Below are 27,375 nucleotides of genomic sequence, written 5' to 3' on the forward strand. Positions count from 1 at the left end.
TAAATCTACTCATTAGTCTTATTAGCATATTTCGCACAAGCTGCAGCAGAAAAAAAGGTCATTCATGAGCCAAAACACCCACGCACCTAAAATAATTTTTAAAAAATCGTTGTAAAATGTGTCTAAATTTGGATTTTTGGAGTTGCCGAGAACACATTTTGTCAACAGCTCGCAGTGGGTACAAAATCCTGTTGATGGGTGGATTAGTGCTGCTTAATAACCGTGACTGTTCCAGATCATGGTGTTATTTATTTAATAGAGACTTGGTGCAGCGTGCTGTGGCAGCAGACCTCCTCCACGCGGAGGACGCTGGCAGGCCACGGCGTTCCTGTCCATAAGAGGAGGAAGTGACCATAGATTAATGCTGACTTCTGGCAGATTACCAGTAAGTCTTGTGGGTGAGTTTTTAAAGTCATTTAGGCTAATTAACACTGGCTTGAATTATTTTAACACCAGAAAGTCGACGTTTTGACTGAGACAGTAACACAGAGTGCAGGGGTTTATCCATTTTTCATCGGCTGGCTGGCTGGCCTTATTTTCCAGCAGGGTTATTGATTTTGACACAAGTAGTGCCTGCGTAGACACACAGGAAGACAAAAAAAAAGAAAAAAAGACTACCCCTCCGTGGTCCTCTGTGTGACCAGTGAGGGGTCCAATTACTGAAGATGTGATTATGATCAAAGGAAAGAGAAAGGGAGGGGAGGGGTCGGAGAAACCAACAGGCGTTCACTCTCCAGGACCGAGTCTAGAAAGAGAAACTGAAGACGGATTCTGTAACGACAGAAATAGACTTTCCAAGAGTGTGTGAGTGTGTGTGTGTGTGTGAGTGTGTGTGTGTGTGTGTGAGAGAGAGAGGAATATGACTCGGCCTACAGTATTCCAGCAGGGCCATTTCTATGACGCCTCTGCACTTCCTCAAACCGTGAGAAATGTCTGTGCACTCTCGCACATAGACACTCACGTACGCAGCTCACAGTGAGATCTCACACTGTGTGAGAATAAGGAATGACCAAGCAATCAGATTGCCATTGATTTTCTTGCATTTTTTAGGAAGCCTGTTTGAAGCACGACCTTTCACACAGTTTTCTGGTATAGCCTTAATCCTCACACAGATTTCCCTCCATTTATACTGGTAGAAAAATTGTCACAATCCCAACCAATGAAGAGTTATTTCTATTTCACATGTGAAATGAAATTGCACTTGTTTCATGCTAGAAGCACCTTTTCATTAAAATGAATTATCCTCCAGTGAACCATCGGTAAAATTAACAAGACTCGGTCAAAACGGAGTATATGGCTGGACCGCGTATGGTCAGTCTGTGAATTTGTGGCTTAAATTGTTACACAAATAGACAGTGATCATGTCTATAATGTTAAATCCAGCGCTACATGTCCACCAGGTGCGGCGAGGACACTAGGGGACGCGCTGCTCCACTCAACTGGCCGTTCAAGCGGTGATGTACCCTATCGAGGAACGCACCTGATTGGTCCCTGGTTTTCTGCTTGCTGTTTCAAACAGGAAACTCCAACACTCTGCCGACCAATCGTGTAACTTCATCTCTCAGTCAGTCACTCAGTGACAGGCTTTTGTAGGGCTGGCCCTCTGCAGTCTAGCCAAAAATGCCCCTTGGCCCCAAATATAGTGAAACAAAAATGTAAAAATCACAGCCTCTGCAGAGAAAAAGCACAAACACCTTGCAACATGTGCTTGCAGCATTGCCATAATTACTTTGTCAATTAGCCCGCCGTGAGAACATAATTGGTGTGAGAAATCACAGCGCATGATTTCACGTACATATGCTGTATCACTCGGCTACAGAGTGACACAGCTGCTGCAACTTTTAGCCAGAGGCTTCAATAGTCGATCCAGGTCACCAGACTAGCTCACGCCACAACGCGTGCACACAACGGGGCCAGAAAAACGCCATTGTTGAGCAGTTGCAGGACACGTGTGGGGCCTGGGTATCATTCAAAGTTACCAAATTAATCTGCGTTTGTCTAAATACAGAATGAAATTATGCATTAAATCAAGCAATAGGATTGAAGTATAAGAATCAAACATTCACTGCCAACATATGAGTTCAATTATTGGTAGACAAATTGTTGGTGTATTTTCCTGACACAAAATACATTTGACAGCAAATCTTTTCTACACATGTACAAACTTGAATTTTACATGCAGCATTTTATTACAGGTTCACAACGGTGGTATACAATCACAGGCTTTGAAATTACTTCAAATTGCACAGATCAAGATTTTATTGAGCCTTATTTGAGCCCATAAATCTTTTGTTACAAGAAGTAGCAGCACACCGACGTTCTGGCATGCAAACAGTGGGCCCACTCTTCAAGATATATTATGCCCAAACAATCCAACATTATTAGCACGTTTGATTTGGTGTTAAAAAAAAATACTGTATAATAAAAAAACTGCCTCGAGATTGACACCCGATATGACGGGATCTCTTAGTACTGAGGCAAACCGTTTGCAGACACTCTGCAATCTGAACACCAGAACACTTTTTATTTATATCCAGATGACCATTAATTGTACAGGTGCATTTTTTGGACTGGATTGTATAAGGCAAATGTGTGTCACTGGGTTAGTGACTGAGTGATGAAGTTACACGACTGGTTGGCAGAGTGTTGGAGTTTCCTCATTGGCCATTGCTCTTTCAAAATGAAAAGGGGGAGGAGGCGGGGGGGACAGTCCTTTATGCAAACGAGCCCGTCCAGCGCGACGCGTCTGCCTAACGAAACTTGGACCAAGCTGTGAAATTAGGCGATCTTGTTCTAAAATGAAACAAGATTCAGCAGTGGCACAGCCCATTTCTCGCTTAAAATCTTTTCAGAAGTAGATTTTGGTGGATTGTTTAGGCGTAATAACAAAGTCATGAGCAGGTCGCCATGTTGTTTCCTGTTTGAAACATCAAGCAGAAAACCAGGGACCAATCAGGCGCAATTCCACGATAGGGTACGTCACCGCTTGAACAGCCAGTTGAGTGGAGCAACTTTCGAGGTACTCTAGCGGTAATAATTTGCAGTGTTAATCTATGAGACGTTATCAGGTTGTAGTGGTGACATTATTCATGTATTTACTGCAAGATGAGGGATCATTTTCACACCATTCATGTCGAATCACTACGAGTCAACGTCACACAGAATGCACACCTGCCAAACTGTCGATGTGATGCATACAATCCTTTATACAGCACGTTTGGTTATCGCAGTTAAATGCTAATATCACACACGCTGGGACTTAAAACACTGAGGCTGATTACTTTCATACATAATAGCTCTTAGACTACAAAAATGCACAGAATGTAACCGACTGGACTGCAGGGCAAAGTCACGTTTTGTGTATGAAGAGATTTGTTAAATTCCTGGACAACAAAGCAAAGGACGTGCTGTGTTAATGCGTGCAGGCACTCATGCAAAGTGCTCCACCACTGTTGCAAGGCTGATGAGATAATTCACTCCATTACTGGAACATCCAGTCACAGGAATGTCACCGCTGACACAGAAACATTTGGCTGAGCAATGCTTGGCTCAAGACATCAAGGTATCAGTGGGTTGTTTTTTTTAACCAGACACGATGTGGGTGGTTAGATTTTAGATATCACAGTGGTGTGCAGCCTGCAGCAGAGCCCTGCCACCACACTGACTACACCCAACGGACTGCCCAGAGATTGATCATCTTCTCGTCATCAAAACTCAGCTCTCTTTTTTTAAAACCTGCGAGTGATTCTGCTGGTTTTCGTCCTTTTTTCGTTTCATTTGGAATCAGAGGGTATAATTGGTTCATTTTGTTCCCATCATCACTTGCAAAACGTGAGAGAGGGACAGAGAGGAAAGGGGGAAACAGGGAGAGCTGCAGCTTTGAAATGCTAAACAGGCCGCTCATTGTTCTTGGCCAGCTGCCTCACCCCAAAAACAAAAACCAAAGAGTGCTCGTGGGTGTGCAAATGTATGTATGTGTGTTCTTGTCTGCCTGTGTAGGAGGGGTAAGAGCGTTCTCTCCAGGATCATACACACTGACTACAGCTGCTTAAGATAACCGGCCAAGTTACTCACACACATATGAGTGAAGGTGTGTGTGTGTGTGTGTGTGTGTGTGTGTGTGTGTGTGTGTGTGTGTATATTGGGATGGTGGAGGTAAGGGTAATGACATATATGAGATGAGGAGAAACCATGTCTAGGTAGATACCGAGGTGATATGACATTATATAAATTCAGTCCAAAGTACAATCATGTCACAGCTGGAACTGCAATCGTGTTTCTCTGAATGACAAATCTGTTTTTACATTGTTTTTTAAATAGTCTATATAATTTTCTGTGGTCACTTGTTGATAGGAAACCCACTATTCTTACGATAGCAATATGAATTCATATTCTGTTTACTGTAATACCTATTTCTCGCCTCAAATGTTTTCAGAAACATCTCGTAGTGTACTACATATAATGTTTTTTTTTGTGTAAAATATATCAAACATTGAATGACATCAGATCTAAAATGTTATTCCTTCATTTAGCGCATGAATTTCAAAAGTGGCATATGAAATGTCTGAATGGCAGACAAAAAAAAAAATTTTAAAAGTTCATTTCAGACCCTGGTGTGTTGTAATCCAAGCATCTCCGTGCTTTGTTGACACAGCCAGGCCAGCCACGCGCGCCTTTTAGTGCATGTTCGTGCGTTTGAGCGTGCAGGAATTGGCTAGCTCACAACCGCCGCTCCGCACTGCTCTCATACGGCGGTTACAGCTGATAACGCCGTCCGGAACGACAGCATCGTCGCGGAAGCTTACCGCCCACCCCTCGGTTCTCCCTCACTATTATCTCTGTCAGCACTTTCGCCAATTTTTGTACTGTTGCGCTGTCCGCCATGTTGAGAGCCGTGGAGAGGCAATAGTAATGTTCCCAATCTCCCAACTACCACGTACGTTCTGCGCCTGCGTTAGATGAAATAACTCTCCACACCAGCAGGCGGCGGCAGTCTCTATTCGTCATTCAAAAAGAGAAAACGGAAGACCGAGGACTGCGGATATATAAGCCGTTGTTATGATACGTACACGAAATAAAGCGGCGCCTGCCGACCATTTTCACACCACTCTCACTCACCACTTAGCTTCATTCCAGATGGCCATGTCGCTGTGAAAATATCCGTGTATTGGAATAATCAGATGAGATGAAGATTAAAAATGAGGAGAGCCTTCTGTGTTTTAAGTCTCGGCTTTACTCGTTTGCTTGCTTTCCTCACGTCCCGTTATCTTCTCGTGCACTGATTTGTTTAAGCTGAACCGCCAATCAGATTGATTTTTGATTCAACATGTTGAATCGGCCGAAAAAACTCCGACACAGGCAGACTAGAGCCGACGGTGTGGGACACACCAAAATAACTAGGCTGACAGACGCTCACCGACGGCCCCAAACTGTCCGACGGCCGACTGTCGACTTGGTGTGTCAGGGCCTTAAAAGAGCTGAATAATGTGATGGTGCCTAATTCAATCCAATGAAAGTTGGAAAAAGAAAAGCCACAGACTTGTCCTTTAAAGTTTCTAATTATCATATTATTTCCAATCAAAATACAGTTGGAGAAATCACTGCTGCTTTGTGTATTGACCGGTTATCACAGGGGACATCTATGCAATCAAATACTTCCCTCTATGGGGCTGAAAACCACCTGCTGGTAGAAATCTAATTATTTAACACACAATTAATTGGGCGACTCCAGCCTCAGCCTTTAATGACTGATAATGATGTATTGGCTTACCAGATGAGTCTGTTGGAGAAAAACATTTTCAGGTTGAGAAAACCACAGCGAAACGCCGGTGTAAAGCTCGTGGAAATGTTAAGCCCACAAGGTCGGCCTCGCATTTGGTGCTAATTCAGTAGCTTATGTCTGAACAACAATTAGGCCAAAGAGTCCTCCGGTACATTTAGCTGACTTATTGACTAGCACCACATTTCCTAAACTGCAGAGCATTCTCCTTTTGACAGCAACGTAACATTACACACCGACAGAAGCACACCAATGCTTCAACACCCATATCTGGGGCAAGATAGATTTGGGATGGGTGTGCATCTCCCTGTGTGTGAGTGTGTGTGTGTGTGTGTGCGTGTGTGTCCTCGTCCACAGAGTGGTTTCCAGTGACGAGGCCCAGAGGAGAGCCTCAGCCTCAAGCCTAACCCCACTAACACACATCACGATCACATGCATTCCTTAACAGCCTCATTTTTGCTCCTCACACACACCCAAATGTGTGCCTGCATGCAAGATAAGAAACAGTAGGTACAGTAGATGTCTGCAGCCAGGACAGTCAATAATGTGGATATTATCATCAATAATTCATTTCACTAAGCCAGAATGCTCTAATAAACAATTTTTTTGTGAAACAACTGCAACATTAATTTAAGCTATATAATAAACTTCCATATCTGGTAGCTAGATATCTAGTCTCATAACTAGGGATGCACCGATACCGATACTGGATCAGATATCGGGCCGATACTGATTCAAATAGCTGGATCGGATATCGGTGACAATGGGGCCGATTTATTCAATTCAGCTCTATGTTTATATACTACATACATTATACACTGGAATTTGAATTCTTGTTTAAATTTTGAACAATTTGTTGCTACAATAAAAAGGTTTTACATTTGAATCGTAATTCCTGTTAATTTTGAAGATTTTCCACAAAGTTGCTGGTGTACGATTCATTACTTTAATAATGAAGAACAATTAAATACATTTATATATATGTATGTATTGGTCACATTTTGTATTACAAAGGAAAGCAATGTTTAAGTCAAGTCTGATGTTGCCTTACACATAAAATAATGATCCCAGTCACTTCCACAAAGTGAAGCATACAGCTTATTATTTAAACACAGCTATCGGATTGGTATACTCTGTATCGGCCCGATACCCAAAGCCCAGCTATCACTATCGGTATTGGGACTGGAAAAAGTTGGATCGGTGCATCCCTACTCATAACACCATATTAGTACAGATCATCATATAGTCCAGCTCTAATAGGGACACCTGAATATCTCTAAGAACTATGATGGCACACATGATGCCAGTTTGTAAAGAGGATATTAAGACATCTTAACGGGCAGTGGAAAGGTGAGAGAGTGTGACATGCCTCGAAAATAGTAGCAGAGGTGTTATAAAGGAGGAAATTAAAAGGTGATGTGTGTAATGGACCAACTCCATCTGTGCAGCCAGTCTATAACCAACCAGCACCTCTGGCACGGTGCCACCACTGTGGCTTCATGAACAGGATACTGGGTGTCACACTGATGGGTGTCACACACTGGGTGTCACACTCCCCTCCAGTCGTCGCGATGTCTGATGATGTCGACATAAGACTATATAGGATCAGTGAACCAGCACCCCCTCCTCAGGGATCAACTATATGGGCGCACCTTCCGCTTTGACAGTTGCGTAATAGACCCTATCAGCTTTAACTCAATTACTGCATGGTGCTATGTAGTAACACCAGCTAGGAGATCGAATCTACACATGCAAATGGACAGCAATCAAAGACAGGATCTGCGGTGCAAAGAGAGGGCTAACCTGGGTCTGTGCCAAAGCCTATACCTTCCTCTCTGGCCTGGCCCTGCCCGGCGCGGCCTGCTAACTAACCCTGGTCAGGCTGACTGCTGGCTGACCGGCGCGTCAGAGCACAGCACCGGCCAGTGACACAGACATATATGACAGCGGCTACAGCTAAGCTAACGTCATGCTCACTTGACAGTGGCTAGTATGGAGTAGACATTCAGCTGGAGAGAGAGACACATACTGCAGGATGGAAAGGTGCTCTATAGGCTCACAGGGCAGTGGGTGTTGGTTGTACTTACTGCTGACTTTCATGCTGCCGAAAGCAGAGGGCTGCGGCACTGGTTTGCAGCTCTCCGCGAAGGATGTGGTCCTGGGCCGACCCGACATGATCCCGATCCGATCCCCCTAAAGATTCTTCTCTCCTCTCTCTTGACTGTGACTTGCTAAACGGCCAGAGGGCTGATCGATCCGCCGGACCTTCTCATCCAAAAAAAAAAAAGGATGAAATGAATACCACTATATATAATTGACAGGGTTAAAAAGCTCCTCTTCTCTTTTCAACCCTCTAATAAACCTAAGCCTTTCTTTGCCCACCAAAGCGGTGAATCAGAGCAGCATATTCCAGGTTTTCTCTCTCTCTCTCAGCGGGCCTTCTGAAGACACGTCTCCGACTAAAATAGTCATGAATCTGGCCTCTCCTCTGTGGGCCCCACGCCGGTTAAAAAAACCCAAGTCTTTCTGGGTAGCAGACTTTCACAAAGATGAAGATGTTAAGATCAAATGTTAATGTTTTATTGGACGTTTCGTGGACACAGTTTCCTCTTCATATCCCGATGTGGAGGCTCAGTGATCCGGCTGCCATGGCGGCTCCCTCGCTTATATATACCCCCTAGAACCAACGGAAAAAATCTGCCCGTTGACACAGTCTTCTTCAACGGTTTTTAACGGCTCCGCGCTGATTCAAAAATCCGCCCTACGTTGCCGTTAAATGTCGGCGTCCTCGACCTCCTCACAAAATGATGCTTCTTTAGGTTACAAGAGAGCGGTGGTATGGTTACTGAATTTCTTTTTTTTTATTCCTTCCCCATAGGGTTTCAGAGCTCGCTTGTCTTTTGTCGCTAGCTGCGCCATTCACGTAAAAGGTTACAGCAACGGCTCCGTTTCAACGTAAGGAGGTTCACGCTGTTGACGTAACCCGTGATGGAGAATAGCAGAGCTGAATAGCTGAATCTGGTGGTGGAAGGGTTAGCCAATCAGAGAGGGTGTCCTTCAGAAAAAGGGGCGTTGACTATGTGAGTCGTTGTCCAATCAGAACGCAGCTCTCCGAGCACCACATGGCATAGTTGCTTAGCACCGCCCCTTCACGGCTTCAAAGGGTTTTCCCCATGCCGCGACGGGGACAGTGGGCGGGGCCTGCTCCAGTGATTGATCGCTCTCTCGACCAATGGGAGAGCCAGAAACCCGGCTGTCAGTTCAACTGGACCCAGCTGTCACAGAGAGAGCACCCAGTGGTCATGCAGCACTGTTGCTATGTTAGTCACAGGAGAAGCACACAAGTCCACTATTCAATTCAATTTGCTTTATTGGCATGACTGTCAGGTGAACAATATTGCCAAAGCGTCAATTCAATAATAAATAAAAATAAAAAAAGAACAAAATAAAAACAAAAACATATTACATTCATTCATTCATTCATTCTCACTGTGCAATATCATTTTCCACTTGTGCAATTTTGTTAATAGTCTGTTTGAACTTTAAACATGCACTATCTGCAACCATCTTGGACTCAAACCACTGGTGCACTTTACACTTACTTTACACTATACATCCTATATACAACTTTATAGACCTGATTTCCCTCCGGGGATTAATAAAGGTTCATCTTATCTTATCTTATCTTTGTTTATTGTCAATAATGTATATACTGCTCCTATTTTTATACTTCCTTCTATTTAAATGGTTCAGATTTTGTAACACTTTGTTTAGCTCTTTTTTTTTTTACTGTGTTAGCTGATGCATCTTGTTTTTTGCACTATCCCCTTTGCTGCTGTACACTGCAAATTTCCCCACTGCGTGACTAATAAAGGAATATCTTATCTTATCTTATACAATTCATTAAGCAAATTACAATATATAGATATTTAAAAATAATATGCATGTAAATAGAAGAAAACAATAAAGAAGTAATTAATGTTTGTTGTGTCAATAAAACAATAAAACAAATAAAAAGCAATTCATAAAAATATATTGCAATATCAAAGGATGAATGTAAAAAAAAAAAAACATGAAGTAGAGGAGTAAATAAAAGGCAGAGTGTGAGTTACATCTATTATGTGTTGTTGGTGTGATTGTCTCTAAGGCTGTGACATGCACTGACATATCCTGCAGCTTCTATGGCGATGACACTATTTTCTCCAAGTAGATGTTGTATTTTATTTTGGTCAGAGAGGGAATCAAAATCTTGGACTTTACATTTAATTTTTGTAAAGATTTTTTTCCTAATTTCTTCATATTATGTGCTACATTGTAGCAGTAAATGTTGCTCTGTCTCCACCTGTCTCTGTTGACAGAGCTGACACTATCTCTCTTCTTCCACACTCACAGCCTCTGGCACATCCATGTATTAGTCTCATAATGCTTAGTAATTTTAATAATGTGTGTATGCATATATGCATGGCTGCCTTGTCACTACAACTCTGTATCCAGGTTAATTTCACCCCTACATCTTCATCTTTTATGTGGTAGCTTATACTTTCTAATAGGGTGCCTTTTATAAAGAATTACATTGCTTTATTAATGGTAAATAAATCATTTATCATATCACTAAATCACTCCCTTTGAACTACCCTTATTCCCAGGACTAGGCCGACCTCAATTCTTTGCACCACAACTTACAGTGACATGCTGCAGTGATGTTGTACACATTGTATATATACAAATGTATATTTTCCTTTGTAAATAAAGTGCAGTTTCTTCTTTCATTGTTGTTTTTTCCACTACTCTCATACTTATACTATTTTAATTCCAATTAATTTTTTTTAATTTATATTAGGGCTGTCAATCAGTTAAAATATTTAATCGCGATTATTATCGCATGATTGTCCCATGATGATTAATCCCATGGTTAATCGTAATTAAGCGCAAATTGATCACAATTTTTTTTATCTGTAGCATAAAGGGAGAATTGTCAAGCATTTAAGACTCTTATCAACATGGGAGTGGGAAAATATGCTGCTATATGCAAATGTATGTAAATATGTATTATTGGAACTCAGTTAACAACACAAAACAATGACAAATATTGTCCAGAAACCCTCACAGGTACTGCATTTAGCATAAAAAAATATGCTCAAATCATAACATGGCAAACTGCAGCCCAACAGGCAACAACAGCTGTCAGTGTGTCAGTGTGCTGACTTGACTATGACTTGCCCCAAACTGCATGTTATTATCATAAAGTGGGCATGTCTGTAAAGGGGAGACTCGTGGGTACCCATAGAACCCATTTTCATTCACATATCTTGAGGTCAGAGGTCAAGGGTCCCCTTTGAAAATGACCATGCCAGTTTTTCCTCGCCAAAATTTAGAGTTTTTGACAGCCCTAGATAAATGTTAATAAATCAACTTTGGTCTGTATCCACAGAAACACATTTTGCAAGGGTCCAATTAGTCAAAGGGATTTTTCACAATCTGGCAACCCTAGAAAAAATCATATTAATGACTTTTAACTAAACAACAAACCATTAGTAAATAAAACCTTATTAACCATTAATAAAGTCATTAGTTACAACTCATAAATCTATTATAAAGGGTGCCTGAGGGTGAACTAATCTCCCTCTCTTATTCATTATGTAATACATGTCCAAGGATGCAGTGGATAGCCATGGAGTATCGTGTTATTATTTTAAGAAAGAAACGTGATTGATTGACAACTATTTTTATTCAACAATTCCTCAACATGTCAGTGTTCCCCATCTTGAACAGAATGCAGGTCACTTGGCAGGAAAGTCTTTCCTCCTGCACAGCGATGCTGGTAGTCTGTCTTTTGTGTGGTTTATTTATACTCTGTTATGCTCCGTATTAAAGGGAATTTCTCCCAGGCTGCCCTTCAATGGTTCATATGTAGAACAGAGAGCGTCTCAAAAACAGGCAGCAGAGCAGAAGTAACGCAAGGCGCTGTTTTCCCTTCATAGCAACACCTCCTCCGGCAAACACACACTTTCCCATTAGCGGAAGAAAAAAATACAGAGAGACAGAGAGGAGATAGTGGGAGGGAATGAGAGAAAGAGGCCAAGAAAGGGAAGAGAGATATAAAAAAGAGGGGGAGTAATGCTCTGTTTTTGTCTCTGTTGCAGGAATATCATGAAAACTAACTGACGTACAGTAAAAAACCTGAGGCAAGTTAGTGTTACAGCAGAGAAATACAGATTGTAGGACTCTGGGCACAATGAGAATATGAGAGTGGAGGCTTAACAGGGACTCATTTTTGCCCCGTGGCCCCCTAGCAGGTTAATCCGGGCGTACATGAAGCCAGTGGTTTATACTCTTTCTGTTTGGCTGTTCATGCTGCGGTGGCTTCACTGTATGAAACAGGAGAATATGCAGAATAAACATGAAGTGGTGTGAAGTTTCTTTTGAAAGAAAAAAACAGGGCTTGGAAATGAAAGGGCAAGCAGGGCACTCTTTCTTTCTCACGCACACACACTCCATAATGATGACCTTTGCACATTAAATACTCTTAATGAGTCAGGATAGCAATACGGAGAAAATGAGGAAGCGTGTTAAGGCAATAGCAGTGACCGTTTCCTCCAGTCGCTCTGACGGTGTGGCCGTGGTGTTTCGTAAACCAGCTATAGATTGGAACAAGTGTAGAGCAAATTGCAGACCATTCAATGAAATGACATAACAAGAATGTGTATGACCATGTAAAACAATAAAAACGGGTGCAGAAAGTAATTCTGTACACCAAAAAACATGTTATTATAAATATCAAAATAAATACAGCATTTGCACAATAGCTAATACGGTGCACATTTCAACTGTTCTGTGAAAAACCTTTAATTTAGATTTTTTTTTTTATTTGTTACTCTAAAAGTCAGACATTTTTTGGAATGTAAGGGATTTCATCTGACAGCAGAAATATACAAATAATGCCACGAGTAATATTAAAAAGTAAACAGCATTGTGAGTTTTCATAAATCTAATAAAAGAAACACTGTCCCACGGTGATTCAAGAAGAACAATGCTCTTTTCATACAGAATGCAAAACACATTCCTACTGAAAGCTACAGTCAAATGATCTCCCATCGTAGACGCACATTATGCACAATGAACTTTGTGCCTGCTAATTTTGAATAACGGGCAAGATTTCAAGTGGTGGAAATGGATGAACGCGTAAAGTGCAGTAAACCTGTGCTCATACAAAGGTGGGTTTGATGTCTTCTTTGAACACCACCGGGTGTGGGGAACGGTACAGGCTGGGGTAGCCTTCGTACTCGCTGTCGGAGGAGTCTGAGGAGCTGTCCGTGGACAGGAGAGAGCCTCGCTGCAGGCAGGAGTCACAGTAGGGACGGTGGTAGTAACAGTAGTCTGTCGAGCTGCTGGAGTCAGAGTCCCAGTACCCGCAGGAGTCTCTAATGTGTCTGCGGTGCTGCTCATTATCACCACCTGCTTCCGCATTAGGTGGAGCTGATGTGTGATCTGCGCGGGGCAAGACTGAACATCTATGGGACCTTGAAATACGCCTCTGACGTTTTCTTATCACTTCATTCCCTTCCTCCTCCTCCTCATCCTCCTCCTCCTCCTCCGGTAGCTCGAGGTCAGTGTTGTGAAACTGGAGGAGGGTACCATTCACGGTGACCCCGTCAGGGTGCTTGCCTGGATTTTGGTGTTCACAGTTGTCCCTCATATTCCCAAAACCAGCGGCTTCTGACGCCGCGTAGAAGCAGGGAGGGGCCATCCCTCTTCTGGAGGTGTGGAAGGGCGGCCGACGTTTCCTCATCGCGTAGGGGGAGATGCTGGGGTAGCGGAAGAGGACAGGTGGATGAGGGGAGCGTGGTGTCCGGAGGGAGAGAGGGGAAAGTACGGAGGGCGGTCTGGACGTCTGACCGGGCGATCGAAGTGCGATTTCCATGACTGCGTCCACGCTCAGCTCCTGGAGGATCTCCTGCAACTGCTCGCTGCTAACAAAGCCAGTCGGTCTGGCGTTTGGTCCCAGCTGGGATGTTAGGCCCCTCTGATTGTTGAAAGTTTCAACCTGAGAGGGGTTTAACCCTTTAGGGGATTGTAGGGAGGTGACAAAGTGAACTGTCTCTTCTGCTGTCCTGAGTAAGCCAGGGGACCGAAGGGACTGTTTGAGATCCTCCCCTGTTCCCTTCCCAGCTGCATCAGAGTTAGAGACACCTCTCTGGTTATTATAAATACCATCAGGGATATGAGAGGGAGCAGCAATGGCTAAGGAGCTTGGAGCAGAGGGAGGCTCAAAGGGAGGCTCAGAGGACGGCGTGACAGCAGCGAGGTGGGAGGAGAGATGTGGTGGCGAGAGCTGGGATTTAATGTCTCTCTGAGGTAGAGAAGAAGAAGAAGAAGAGGGGCCGTCAGACTGAAGCTCTGTGGTCTGAGTGGAGGACGAGTTGAGGTTGTTGTTGGAAGAGTCCACGTCCTGGTCCTCAGGTGGCCGGCTGGCCGACATGAGGCGCAGGAGTTTATCCTTGGCGTTGTTCACCTGCTCCTGGAGACTGTCAATCGCAGCGTTCTTCTGGAAATTGTAACAAAAAACACAAGCTTAAACACTTCAACACATAGAGAAAAATACTATTAAAGAATGTTGTCAGCCAATTTCCAATGTATGCTATTGCAACAGGTTAAGTCCCAGCTAACAGACACCCTTAATAAAAACAGAGAAGAGTAAAAGTGAAATCTGTACAGCAACATGTTTTTGAGGGATTGTTGCCACGTTGACACCATAGTTGGTTTCACTTTAAAAGGAATCATGTGTAATGAATCTGGAGAAATTCATTGACTGAATTTAATTGATGATTAAAAATATATAATAGCTCTGCTCAGCTGTAGTTACAATAATTGAGGATTAAAACTAGGGCCGTCAAAGTGAAAGAGATAATAACGCAAATTTGTTTTAACGCCACTAACCACTAACTTTAACGCAGCTTGCAATTTTTAGGTTGTAGCAGGCTCAGTTTTAAAGCAGGAGTGAAACTAGAAAACCTAAGGAAACCATTGATACCAACCATGTCATACTAGCTTTTTGCAAAGGAGGCTAAATAACGCTCCAAACATATGCCAAATTTTGGCAAGGAAAAACTGGCATGGCCATTTTCAAAGGAGTCCCTTGACCTCTAACCTCAAGATATGTGAATGAAAATGGGTTCTATGGGTACCCACGATTCTCCATTTTTCAGACATGCCCACTTTAGGTGGAGGTGAGCTAAGTTTAACCTAGATCATTGACAACAAATTAAAGCAAATAACTGTATCATCACATTTTGAGAGAATTCAAGACCTAGGTCCATAAGACAGACTCATAAATAATTCTATTGAATATTTTAGGATTTTTTCATTAAATGGTAGATTGAAAAAAGCAATACTCTACCTCATTAAGGAGTTTTTTCATGGAGCTGTTCTCCCCCAGCAGGTAGTACATCTCATCCTGGCTGTACACCGACGGCTGGCTCTTACTGGGGCTGCTGAAATACTTGGCCATCTGACTCGGGTTGTTCTGGTCCTCCTCAAACTGCCGCCACTGGGTCAGCTGCATGATGGCGAAACAGCACGTCACGCTAACTTTCAGCTACACACATCAGTAGTAAACCATTTCCCACGGGATCGTTCAGACCAGGTGTGTTGGAGCGTATTGCTCACTGATCAGACATTTCCTTCCTCTCAACTGAAGATGCATTCCTTTATTGTGACATAAACCCACAGCCAGACACTTAGAATCATAAACCTGTTTGCAACATCCTACGTAGTTTTGACTCATTCACACCTTCTGTGTGAGTCACACACCTCCGATAGACATGGCAGATTGGCACGTATATAGAGAACAGTCACGCATAGATTTTACAACTTCTGACAAAACAAAGAGAGAAAGTCATACATCTGTCATTCATCTGTCTATCTAGAGTTTCTGCCTGTCTGATTGACTGAATGCTGGTTTCCAGACATTTTTATCTTATATGATTTGACATTCTGCCTAAAAAATAAAATCTCTCTAGTGGTTTCTGCTTTACTCCAAAACTGCCAGCGTCATCCTCAGAAAAAAGGAGATGTCAGAGGATAAAGGAAAAATCCTGCACTTTCTCCAAAGCTTAACTAGAAACGTTTTTTTGTGATTTCTTTCATACATCTTGTATCTTTTTTCTTACCTGAGGCACAAACAGCATGCAGTTGGTAGCCAGGGTGCAGATGAAAATGGCTCCAGCCACAGTGCTGTAGACCAGATTGGGCCAGGCCTGCAGGAAGGTGGACACGGGGACGGCCACGGCAGAGAAAAGGGTGACCAAAGTGACGGCTGTTATGATGGTAGGAGACTGGTTGACTGGAGGGTGGCTGACGTTGCTGGTCAGCCCGGCTAGATAAGTCCCATAGAGGAGAAGACAACCCTGAGGAGAAATGCGGGGGAAAAGTAAAGACAAAGGACACAGAAAATGCAAATCAATAAATCATATCACCATAACAATGGAGGAACTCAAAGCAGTCACTTATCGTATAATTACATTTCAGCAGAATAGAGATTACGTACCTTCTGAACAGCGATAATGATAACCCACATATCAGAGTAGACAGAGGAGCAGCTGTGCAGCTGAGACAAAGAGTAGGAAATGTCTCTCTCCACCACCTAGATCAGGAAACAATAGATAGTATCAGTGAGTTAAAAATGTCTATAATCAATTACATTAAAGTAGGAGGATGAGGAAGTTTATTTGTGATGTCGTAATTTGACATCACCATACAATCTGGTGGGAAAAAAACGTGTTGGCGATTGAAGTGGTAGGCAGAATATTTTTGGCATCATTGGGCAAAAATTCAATAATAACCTTTCAGCATCTTGTGATTCAAGTATTCTGAGAGATAACTAGACTTCTGCACCTCCTCTTGGCTCTGTTTTCAGGCTTTAAAAAATCTAGGGTCATTTCAGAGTGAGAGCGTTCCTATTGGCTGTTCACTCAACGGAGGCAGCTGTAAATCACCCGTAAACTCCGAAGTACTGTTTAGCTGTAAAGTGAGAAAGTTTCCTCCGGCTGGTGGGCGGTGCTTGGTATTTCCTCAACAGATCTCAACATGGTTGCTTTTTCATTTTACAGCTAAACAGTACACTACAAGATGTTTCTGAAAACATTTGAGGCAAGAAATAGGCATTACAGTAACAGAATATTGATTCATATTTGATCAGCGATGCCTAGTTTGACAGTTTGTTCGGAGTTTGCGAGTGATTGACAGCTGCTCAGAGACAGCAGGCTCCAGCTTGGCTCTGATTGGTTGTTTTCCTCCAGTTTGTGAAATCTTGCAGATGCCATTAGGAGCACCGGAGGACACAGAGGCACATACTTTTTTTTAAGATTACTGTCAGGATATAAGGACCGTTTTATGGAAAAAAACATTTCTACTCGTATTTGCTCCAATCTGCCTACTTCAACTTTAAGTGCAAAACAATCTTTACTTTCTTTTCCCCACAAAATCACCCGTTAGATTCTACCTTCACAACGGCTCCGACAGACCGTGAACACCTGATGGGGTCTGTGAGGTTCCAGGCGGTGAGAACCAGCATGTCCACCACGATCAACAGAGCCACCATGCCCATCAGCTGGATGTCTCGGATGATCTGAGACAGAGAGTAAAGTCACCAATCACGTTATTGTCATACAACATATTTAATCATTATACATCATTTTCAACTATATCACTCTGGGAGACTCCAGTTAGGGAACACTGTCTAGAATATTTCTTTTGGAAGTGATAATATAAAACAAAATGATTGAAAGGAGGTTTAATTGAGGAAATCCTCTAAATTTCTAAATCCTTAAAAATCATTCTGTACTGTATGTGGATCCAATTTTGCATAAAAATACAAAATATTGGATTTTCCAGGGGAGAAAAAAAAGGATTGATTTGCAGCCTTTAATTGTGCAAACAGACTATCGTGTCTTCATCGGAGAGTCAAATAAAATATTGGGATACATGTGCCATAATTTGACCAAAAACATGACATCCTAGATGGATGTAGTAAGTAGAAGATGAGAAGATTTAATTTATACATGTTGAATAAGGATCAGTGGATCTTGGCCTGAAAATATCTGTCATACATCATCTGCTGCTTTTATTCAAATCTTCTCAAATCAAGACCGTTCATCTTAAAAACTAGCCTCTGAAATAAACATTTAGAATGTAATTAATGCATCCTGGATCGCCTGGGTAACACAAATAAAGACAAAACATAAGGTCGTCGATGCTGGAAACAGAGAGGGAGCATGCCTACCACTCTCTTGTCAGGCACTCGCTGGGTGAACACCCGGTACAGTCTCCACGTCTTCCCCAAAATTGGGCCAAACACCAGGGTGCTGCCGACACAAAGAGTCCACATTCGAGCCTGCAGGGGAGAGCACTTTGAGGTTATCCAACTACGACCTATCCAACAATATAATGAAGCAATGAGGGAGACTGTGGGGCTCACTTGTAGCACGGCTGTGGACGCTCCACCTTGTGAGTGTGATTGCTCACCGACGGCAAACAGGAAGCCGCTGCTGTAGGTGAGGATGCTTCCAAAGAGAGTCAGGACATTCAGGTTGGGACTGGACATCTTGACTATCCTGATAATACAGCAAACATACAAATCAGTTAATTCAGTAAATATGTTTTTAGTGTTTATGGTTGTGTTTCTCCTTGTGGCCTACCTGTTGTTTTTGAAGCGCAGGGTGAAGAGGAGGAAGCAGAAAGCCAGCAGGATGCCACAGGAGAGCAGCGTCCACACCACAGCGCTCAACACCGGGGAGAGAGACCGCCGTGGGAGCTCCACCGCCATCTGCACACAGACACATTTAAACCCTTTAAAATCAAGTCAAAGATATTACAGGTGTAGCTCATATACATTATTTGATTATTGTTTTTATGTTCTGAACCCTCCGTTTTGTAAATTATAGTAAAAGCAACAAAAAGAAGTACACAGGATTCAGATGAGTAGACAAACTTTATTAAGGCAAACAGAGCAGCAAACATCACGCTGGACCTTCATTTGAAAATGAGAAATGATTAAAAAAAAATAGTTAAAGCAACTTAAGCAACAGGAAGAGTTGAAATTTCAGACGTTGACAGGCGAGATGATCAGAGGGGCAGAGTTGACTCCGCCATGATTGCGCCGAGGGTTAAAGTAGGGGAAGAGTCTTTCGTTGAATGAGTATCCGGTGAACGAGTAGATATGAGAAGCAGACTCCACGTTGTAAAATGAAACCTGCCCACACTCCATATCCACGTACACCCCGACTCTCTGGGGCTTCCCAACCAGCGGCACACGGATAGGAGTGCTGCTGAGGGCCCAGTAGCTCTTGTCCTTTCTCATCCCCAGGGCCCAATAGCCTGTTTCAGGGTTTAGCATATTCCCTCCTTTTCTGTTGACGGATTGAAGCCCGACTCCAATATCCCACTCTGTCTTGCCTTTCACCTGGACTTCATAGTACAGCCTGCCAGAGGAGAAACCTTCCTTTCCCAAAACGCTGACGCCGGGGTAAAATCTTCCTGGGTCGTCCGGGAGGGTCAGCGCTACGTCGCCGTGATAGACCTGCTTCTTGTTTTTGCACAGCACCAGTTTGGGATGAGCTGTGTCAGGGTCCAGAGTCACATCCACAGCACACTGCTGAGCCCTCAGAAATTCAGTTTCACACAGCCTCTTCACCTCAGCCTTTACCGTCTCCTCCAGCTGACACGCTACCCTCCTGACTGCTCTCCTCACCGTGCCCACATATACGGCACTCTCTACGCAGGTGTCGGACCAGTCCTTGGTGGTTGGCGCCGTGGAGAAAGCTGGACACCTCTGGATGAGGTAGAGGTCATCTTCGGTGCGTGAGAGCTGCTCCAGCTCAGCGTTTTTCCGCCTCAGCTCATCGATCTCCTGCTCCAGCTCCGCGACGAGTCCTCGGGCCCGGCCTTCGACTTGCCTTTGCTTTGCGCCGATCACCTCCACTACCTCCGCTTGGCCTCTCTGGACAATGTGGAGCAGATTGTTGAAGACTTGCAAACTCTCCTCGATCTCTCTTTCTGTGTTTCCTGTACTGAGCTGGACGGCTTGATTGATTTCGCTGACTTTCTCAAGTCGGCTATGAATCATTTTTTCCACCTCTGCGTTTATCCGTCCAATCTGAGCCCTCCTGTCTCTGCTCTGGTCCTGTATAGGTACAGTGTGATGAGCATTGTGGTCCTTCTTAATGCACATCTGGCACACATAAGTCTGGTCAGTGTTGCAGAATAGGTCCAGGAGTTTCTCGTGCTTCTTACACACTCTGTCTTGCATGTTCATCATGGGGTTGATCAGGTGGTGTTTCTTGAAGGTGCCTAGAACGTGATGGGGCTCCAGATGAGTCTCGCAGAAGGAGGCCAAACAGTCCAGGCACGATTTAAGAGCCTTGACTCCTTTTCCAACACACACATCACACAAAACCTCTCCCTTATGGCCTGAATACTGGTCCATGGTACAGGCTTCATCTGCATCTTTCTTTTCCAACGACTTCTTGAACTGAGAAGCCACCTCGGATATGAAGGTGTTCACTTTGAGTTCAGGCCTCTTGTAGAACTTCTGCTTGCACATGGGGCACTGCGACAGGTTAGCGCTGTGCCAGTACCCTTGTATGCAATCCCTGCAGAAGTTGTGGCCACATGGAGTGGAGACCGGTTGGTTGAACAGATCCAGACAGATGGGGCAAAGGAGCTGCTCCTCAGTCAGCAAACTGCCAGCGGTAGCCATATCTGGGAACACATCCAAAGAGAAAAGCAGGTGGGATTTTATGGAAGAAGTTGGCTCTGGTCCATGTATTTTTTCTTTCCACTATACTATAGGTTTAGAAACAGTTGTGCCTACGTCTATGAATAGTAACAAATGCACGGTGTTACATTTCATCATAGGACACTTCACTCTAGCTGAACAGATTACATGCCCACTGAGTTCAACAGACAGTATGTTAAGATATTAAAATAAAATAAAACAGTACATTAAAATACATTAAGTCATTAAGTCATTACAATAACAAAGCAAACACAGCTCAGTGTTCCCTCCCCCCCTTAGGTGAAGATCTGCACTTTGAGACTGACGAATGCTTAAATTAACATCATTAAGCGTGAAAGAAATCAAAGAGTCAACTTACCTCACTTTTATGTGGTGTAGCACGGAGAGGGAAATAGTCTGTAGGAGAGTGTTTGTGTTCCCTGACACAGCGGCTCTACTACTTCTACTAGTTTCTATTTGGAAAGTCACATTAGACCTTGTGCCCGCCTCATGTTGCTGGGCTCCGCTCACTCTTCTCTTAAAGGCACCAGTGACTAACACGATACTAAACATAGCTTCACCAGTCCAACAGCATTACATTTCCAGATCTCTGCTATAGAACTGACTTCTCAAGTGGTAAATAACACGGTAATAGTATGTTTTTATTTCATTTGTGTGGATATTTTCGGTGATGTAAGATGGAAATTCCCCAAATTTTAAGACATAGTTTATCAACAGCAGAAGATGTGTTGACAAAATCTGCAACTAAAAGTAATTTATAAATGTCATTATATTATACGTAATTCAGCCTTGTGTGAATCATGTGATTGATTTGTTACAAGCACTGTCAAAATAATAGACTATATATGTATGTATATGGATCATGTTTTTCCCTTTGACCTTTTGGAGGGACCAAAAATATTCTGTTGGTCAGCCATGCTGGATTTCATCAAGCTATGTCTGCTATGTACAGTATATGTATACACATGCATGTGTCCATGTCTGTATGTTTACATGGCATTAAGATATGTGCACTATATTTCTGTGCTTGCTATTGTTGGACATGTGTGTGTGTGTGTGTGTGTGTGTGTGTGTGTGTGTGTGTGTGTGTGATTACCGTGCTGAGACTGCATAGTCTCTGCAGGATGTCGAGACCATCCTGCCTGTGGACTCCTGGCTGGATGAAGCAGAGTGGGGAATCACACTGGGAGCTGCAGTTCAGCTCAGGCTCCATGACTGACCCCAGTCTGTCCACTTTCACACACACATCCTGAGGAGCAAACAGACGATACGACAGATATGATGACGTGAAAATTAAACACATCGCTCTTATTAAAACTAAACATTCAGCGGGCAAAAAATATGGGTATTATACTTATACTTATATTATTTATATGCTTTTTCATTACATTTTTGACATGCAATGCTATGACTTTTTTTACGACATACTATAACTTTTTTACGACATACTATACGATGACTTTTTTATGACATACTATACTATAACTTTTTTTACGACATACTATACGATGACGTTTTTATGTTATTTTTTTACTAAATACTATACAATTACTTTTTTATGGTATGCTATACTGTGACATTTTTATGACATACTATGCTATGACTTTTTATGCAATTTTTATGACATACTATACTATGAGTTTTATGACATTATGACTTTTTTACGACATACTTTACTAGGACTTTTTTTTATGAATTTTTATGGCATACTATACTATGATGTTTTTTATGCCGTTTTATCCTATGATTTTTTAATGACATTTTTAGGACTTACTATACTATGAATTTTTTATGCCCTTTTGGATGACATACTATACTATGACTTGTTATGTTTTTTTTTTGCCCAATATACTTCCACTGTACTATATTCAGGGAGCACTCACTGAGCTCCACAACAGAAAACACCGGAGACCTGGGAAGCACATTTATGCGAAGCCATGCTTCTATTTGCAGGTCTCACAAAATAGCTGTAAGACTTGCAGCCACCACAGAGTGGTGCTATGACGGAAAGTGTGATGGGAGCATGGATGTGATTTTGCACTACATTGATGTTACACCAAGGGAAACACATCATATTTAGATTTATTTAGATTATAAGCACGAATAAACCCAACAGACATTACGTTTAGATTGAAATTAAAGTTAGATTAGAAATGCTCTAATAAAGTGTCAATTATTTACCACCACAGAACAAACTGAGAAGCCGGTACTCGGCCTGTGTGACAGGAAGCCTGTGTGATTCTGCTTATCCTCAATTTCCACTAGCACTACGTCATTACTGAGGTGAGGCAGCTAACACAGGATCACTCTCTGCTGCGACACACATCTGTGCACAACGAAACAAAATAAAATGTAACAATCGCAACAGCGATTATTTGTAGTTTCACTGGGGGCCACGTACTCTGCAATAAGTTTATTTAATGCATTTTAGACTGAAGACGTAAACTCTGGAGAACATCACCAAACAACTGTTTGTCACTCTTGCCAAGGCATTTTTACAAGGCTACCCGTGCTGCACTGACATGTTGCGGATTTAATTATGTGCCACGGTATCAGCCGATACTCTGAGCTGTAACTGGCACAGACTGAGTCTCATCGCTGCAAACTCTGCAGTGACTCAGCCGCATGTTGTCCAGACCATGTAAGACAACTTGTGTCGATACAAATTGGCAGACAGGTGAGTGTTTACATGAGTGGGGTTCTCTTAGACGTCACACGTCTTGTCATTGTCTGTAGAATGACTAAGATACCCATGACCCATGACATAGCTTTAAGAGTGAAAGAGACACACAGGGTGGGAGAGAGGGGATGTAGATGGGTCCAACAAACACAGGGCATATATCCAGGAGACTGCTGTTCATGTCCCGTGCGTCACGCTACAATCGGCTGTTCGTTCGTGTCCCGTGTTCACAACGTTCAGTGTCATTTTCACTGTACAAACGTAGTAGTTTTAAGCCGAAACAATGTTGTTTTTTCGTAAACCTTACTAAGTGGTTTTATTGCCGGAACCTAAGTACTTGTTTTGTTTACCTCACAACATTAAGCATGTGTTTACTGCAACCGAAAAGAGTGACGGCAAAGGGGACAGACAAAGCGTCAGTATGTGACGAGTTGGGATGAGAATTCGTTGGATAGTTGGATTGTGGGATTCGATCAAAACAGAGCACTGTGGGAAATCTTTGATTTGTATTTGAATATTGGACGGAAACTATACGTTAGTCTCACCCAACAAGAGATGAAGATTTGAAAGATTTCCTTGGTGTACGTTACTGAGTGAAGCCCATTTCCAGAAATGAATGGTGTCAACAGAACAATGAAGCCCACTGGCAGCATATCTGGGAAATGTCTGGAGTTCCTGTCCATGTCCCGTCGTCACTTTCCAAGTTTAGATCACAGTTCTGCTGCTTCCCGCAGGAAAAGCCGGCAGAGAGAGGCATTTCCGCTGCTTTTTTTTTTTTTTTTTTTTTTCAAAATCCTGCCTCTGTAGCTTTCAGCTTGCGAGAAAACCCCGCCACCCTGCAGAGGTCAACAAAGGTCGGCCAACATCCATGGAGCCGCGGGGGTCACTGTGCAAGCAGCCACAACAGTATAGTGCCCTTCCCCAGGCTGAGTTAGGTTTTATGGACATGTTTTGACAGTTCAGAATAGTCATGAGGAGTGTCTTTTGAAGTCCTGAAGGCTAAACCGCAAGTAATACCTCAGCTACCTGTGGCCTTGGATGTCTTGTTTAAATGTAGGGCGGGCCTAACCTGTGTGGAGCTTATAGCTTTCATTTGTTCACTCTTTAAGTCCCATTTTCTTTAATTAATTGAACTCTGCAATATGTCACCAAGTTCTAACAAAGCTCTGGGCTCAGAGAGACAGAATTGAGTTTTACACAGCCTTTAAAATACAACTTTTAATAAAAGAAATGGAGTTAAGCCCATTCATCGTGCTGTCAGTCTCTGTTTCTCTTTTAAGATTGTAACCACAGGCGCTGCCAGAAGCAAAGCCTGCATGGTTCAGGGGCCAATATTGAAACATTCCTCCTCCGGCAGTAATCCGTTTATAAGTTTATTCTTTAAGCTGAGTTAGAATGTAATTACACTGGCTATGAAGTCCAGCCTCGGGCCCAGACGTACGTCATTTCTGCGCACATGGTGCATTTTTACAACCGGCTTCTATATTAGTCACCCCAACTCGTCCAAATTTCCTCACAAGTCATCTCTGATGTGAACTGGGGGAAACCACGTGATCATTTCATGCAAACACCTGACGAAATGCATCACAGTGGGGATGTAACTTTTGGTGTGTATTAAATAATAGTTATTAGTTCACTATAATGAGAAAGGACGCATTATATAGGAATAATACTGAATTATTATAAGGGAAGATCACAATGTTATATTGTAGAATTATAATAATAATAATGATATGAAACATTACATTTTAGCCTACATGAAGCAAAATCTATATACATTTGTGATCCCCCTCCATCAGCAGCGCGTATTAACATGTTTATTTAAAGATCCCATATTACGCTCATTTTCAGGTTCATACTTGCATTTTGTGTTTCTACTCGAACATGTTTACATGCTGTATTGTTAAAAAAAAACTTTATTTTCCTCATACTGTCGGCCTGAATATGCCTGTATTTACCCTCTGTCTGAAACGCTCCGTTTTAGCGCATTTCGTCGGAATTGCGACGAAATTGCAACAGAATTGCGTTGCTGGGCAACAGCTTGGGTCCATGTGTACTTCCTGTCAGCTGATGACATTCATATACACTGCAACCAGGAATAAACTGGGACACTTAGAATGTTTACATTTAAATCTGTGTAAAGGGTCTAAATATTGTAGATTTGTGACATCACAAAGAGACAGAAATCCTGACAGTTTGTTTCAAATACAGAGTTTCTGAATACGGGCTGTGTGTATTTCCCTGTGGATTGAGCGTTTCGATACTTTCACAGTATTTATATAGGACTTAAGCCTGCTTTATAATAAAAAAACATGAAAATCTCACCTTTTTATAATATGGGACCTTTAAGCGATCCTGTGCGTAAAACGCGCGCACCCTCGGCTGCATCGATGAATTTGCACGATAAAAACATCAAAGCTTGTCAATCAAGTCGCTTGAGAAGAAAGATCAGTTAAAGGAAGAAAGAAAAGAAACCAAAGAAGAACAAGAAAGTTTAAAAGAGCAAACCTCGGTCTCCAAAGCGCACTGAGGATCCCATCGTCTCGTCCTGCTCCAGGCTCCATCGACTCAGAAACGTTATGGTAAAAATAGAAAATAAATGACTGGGTAATATGTTATCTAACATAGCTACAATAGTCCCATCGCTGCAGACTTTTAATGAATCCCACGACTCAATCTGTCCGTCAAACTGTCTCAGTCCTGCAGCCGGAGAAGATCCTGTCTGTCACTCAGAGAAAAGTTCACCAGACTGCACTCACCAGTTTTCATTTGAGCTTTGAGGGAGGGAGGCGTGTGGTTGTGTGTGTGTCAGGGACAGGAGGTGTGTTTGTGTGTGTGCTCTCTCTCTCTCTCTCTCTCTCTCTCTCTCTCTCTCTCTCTCTCTCTCTTTTTTTTCCTTTCTTTTGTTAGCTTTCCAGCTCTCACCAAATGAGTTTCAGACAGTTGTGGCCGCCCTGCCTGAGTCACACACAAAAAAATATTACTACTACTACTAATAATAATTATAAAAATTATTTATTTATTATTTTAAATATGGAATGCACCCAGTAATATGTGTAATTTGATTGTAATGTGATTATATTTTGTATTAATAATCTGAATCTGTAAAGTAACTAAAGTTGTCAGATAAATGCAATGGAGTAAAAAGTCTAATATTTCCCTCTGAGATGTAGTTGAGTAGAAAGTAGAAAGTAGCAGAACATGGAAATACTCAAGTACCTCAAAATTATATTTAAGTACTTAGTTACATTCCACCACTGAGTACATTTTATACTGTTTTGTTTTTCAAAGCATTATTTACTCTTCCTGTTGGAATAAAAATAATTGTTGATTATTTAACTGAAAAGTAGCAATGTGTTTTTGATACCTTCACCTTTTTTTTTGCATTAAATCATACCGGGATGTTTGCTGAAATTGATTGGATGTGGCACAGCCCCACCAAGAAAAATTTCCACCAGCCGCCACTGTTCTCCACAAAGAATCACACAAAAGCACCACTTTAAATCGTCGTTTCCAGCTCTCACCAAATGTGTTTCAGAGTGTGATGTGACCCGTGTGGTGCAGGAGGGCTGTGACAGTGTGGTTGTGGGTGCAGCATGTTGCAGTAGCCCCCGGGGGACTGGGTGGCATATGGGACACACTCTGTGCCACATGTGCAAACAGATACACTGAATAACAGCCACTTGTTGAAATGGAAACACACACATCATCTCTATTTTGTTTTCCAAAGGCAGGCCTCCTCTATTAGGGACGGCAGAGAGATTTTGCAAAATATAAAGCTGGTTGGCTGGTGGATCATCACATCAAAAGAAACACAAAAAAGAGAGCTTCTGTTTGAGTGCAGTGAGCCAGCAGAACTATTTCTGCGTTTGTCCCGACAGCCATAAGAGGCATAAAGGTGTTATTAAGACGTCACAGAGATTTATAGTGTGAGCCTACACACAGGGTCATTCCTGATGAGGGAGTGTCGCCACCACTGACAGATGTAAGTGGGGAGCAGAGACAGACACAAAGACAGATTATTAAAGAAGAGGAGAACACGCGGATATTCACTCATCCAGTCATCCGCCATTCAATCACAAACACACATACACACCTGGGTGCACTTCAGATCATACTGTG

At 42.5% G+C, this 27,375-nt stretch overlaps 3 protein-coding genes across 5 annotated transcripts in view; all 3 read right to left on the reverse strand.

Annotated features, from left to right (window-relative positions):
- gsk3ba (glycogen synthase kinase 3 beta, genome duplicate a) overlaps positions 1–8,735 on the reverse strand; it is a 37,471-nt gene extending 28,736 nt beyond the window's left edge. The window contains exons 1-2 of one of the 2 annotated variants that reach the window (XM_074659090.1): positions 8,162–8,735; positions 7,867–8,044 (exon numbers count right to left, since the gene is read on the reverse strand). In XM_074659090.1, the coding sequence (XP_074515191.1) occupies positions 7,867–7,954 (88 nt within the window). In that variant the 5' untranslated portion in view covers positions 7,955–8,044; positions 8,162–8,735. Of the gene's footprint in view, positions 1–7,866 lie in introns of both variants that reach the window. The other variant, XM_074659091.1, reaches the window with a different exon arrangement.
- A 1,422-nt stretch (positions 8,736–10,157) lies between these two features.
- Positions 10,158–26,009, reverse strand: gpr156 (G protein-coupled receptor 156). Of its 2 annotated transcripts, XM_074659074.1 has the most exons (10): positions 25,762–26,009; positions 21,670–21,822; positions 18,475–18,602; positions 18,255–18,390; positions 18,060–18,170; positions 17,280–17,405; positions 16,326–16,421; positions 15,949–16,185; positions 15,177–15,335; positions 10,158–14,324 (listed from the first exon to the last, which is right to left on the reverse strand). In XM_074659074.1, the coding sequence occupies exons 2-10, from the start codon at positions 21,784–21,786 to the stop codon at positions 12,984–12,986; spliced, it is 2,451 nt and encodes an 816-aa protein (XP_074515175.1). In that variant the 5' UTR covers positions 21,787–21,822; positions 25,762–26,009; the 3' UTR covers positions 10,158–12,983. The 2 variants fall into 2 exon arrangements, with proteins under 2 accessions (XP_074515175.1, XP_074515174.1); XM_074659073.1 differs by having other exon boundaries at positions 18,060–18,390.
- Positions 18,598–21,644, reverse strand: LOC141782547 (E3 ubiquitin-protein ligase TRIM68-like). The gene is made up of 2 exons (XM_074659075.1): positions 20,932–21,644; positions 18,598–20,536 (listed from the first exon to the last, which is right to left on the reverse strand). Exon 2 carries the CDS (start codon positions 20,532–20,534, stop codon positions 18,879–18,881), a length of 1,656 nt encoding a protein of 551 aa, XP_074515176.1. The 5' UTR covers positions 20,535–20,536; positions 20,932–21,644; the 3' UTR covers positions 18,598–18,878.
- Positions 26,010–27,375: the final 1,366 nt, after the last annotated feature.

Source organism: Sebastes fasciatus, chromosome 14, assembly GCF_043250625.1.
Source record: "Sebastes fasciatus isolate fSebFas1 chromosome 14, fSebFas1.pri, whole genome shotgun sequence".
NCBI lineage: Eukaryota > Metazoa > Chordata > Actinopteri > Perciformes > Sebastidae > Sebastes > Sebastes fasciatus.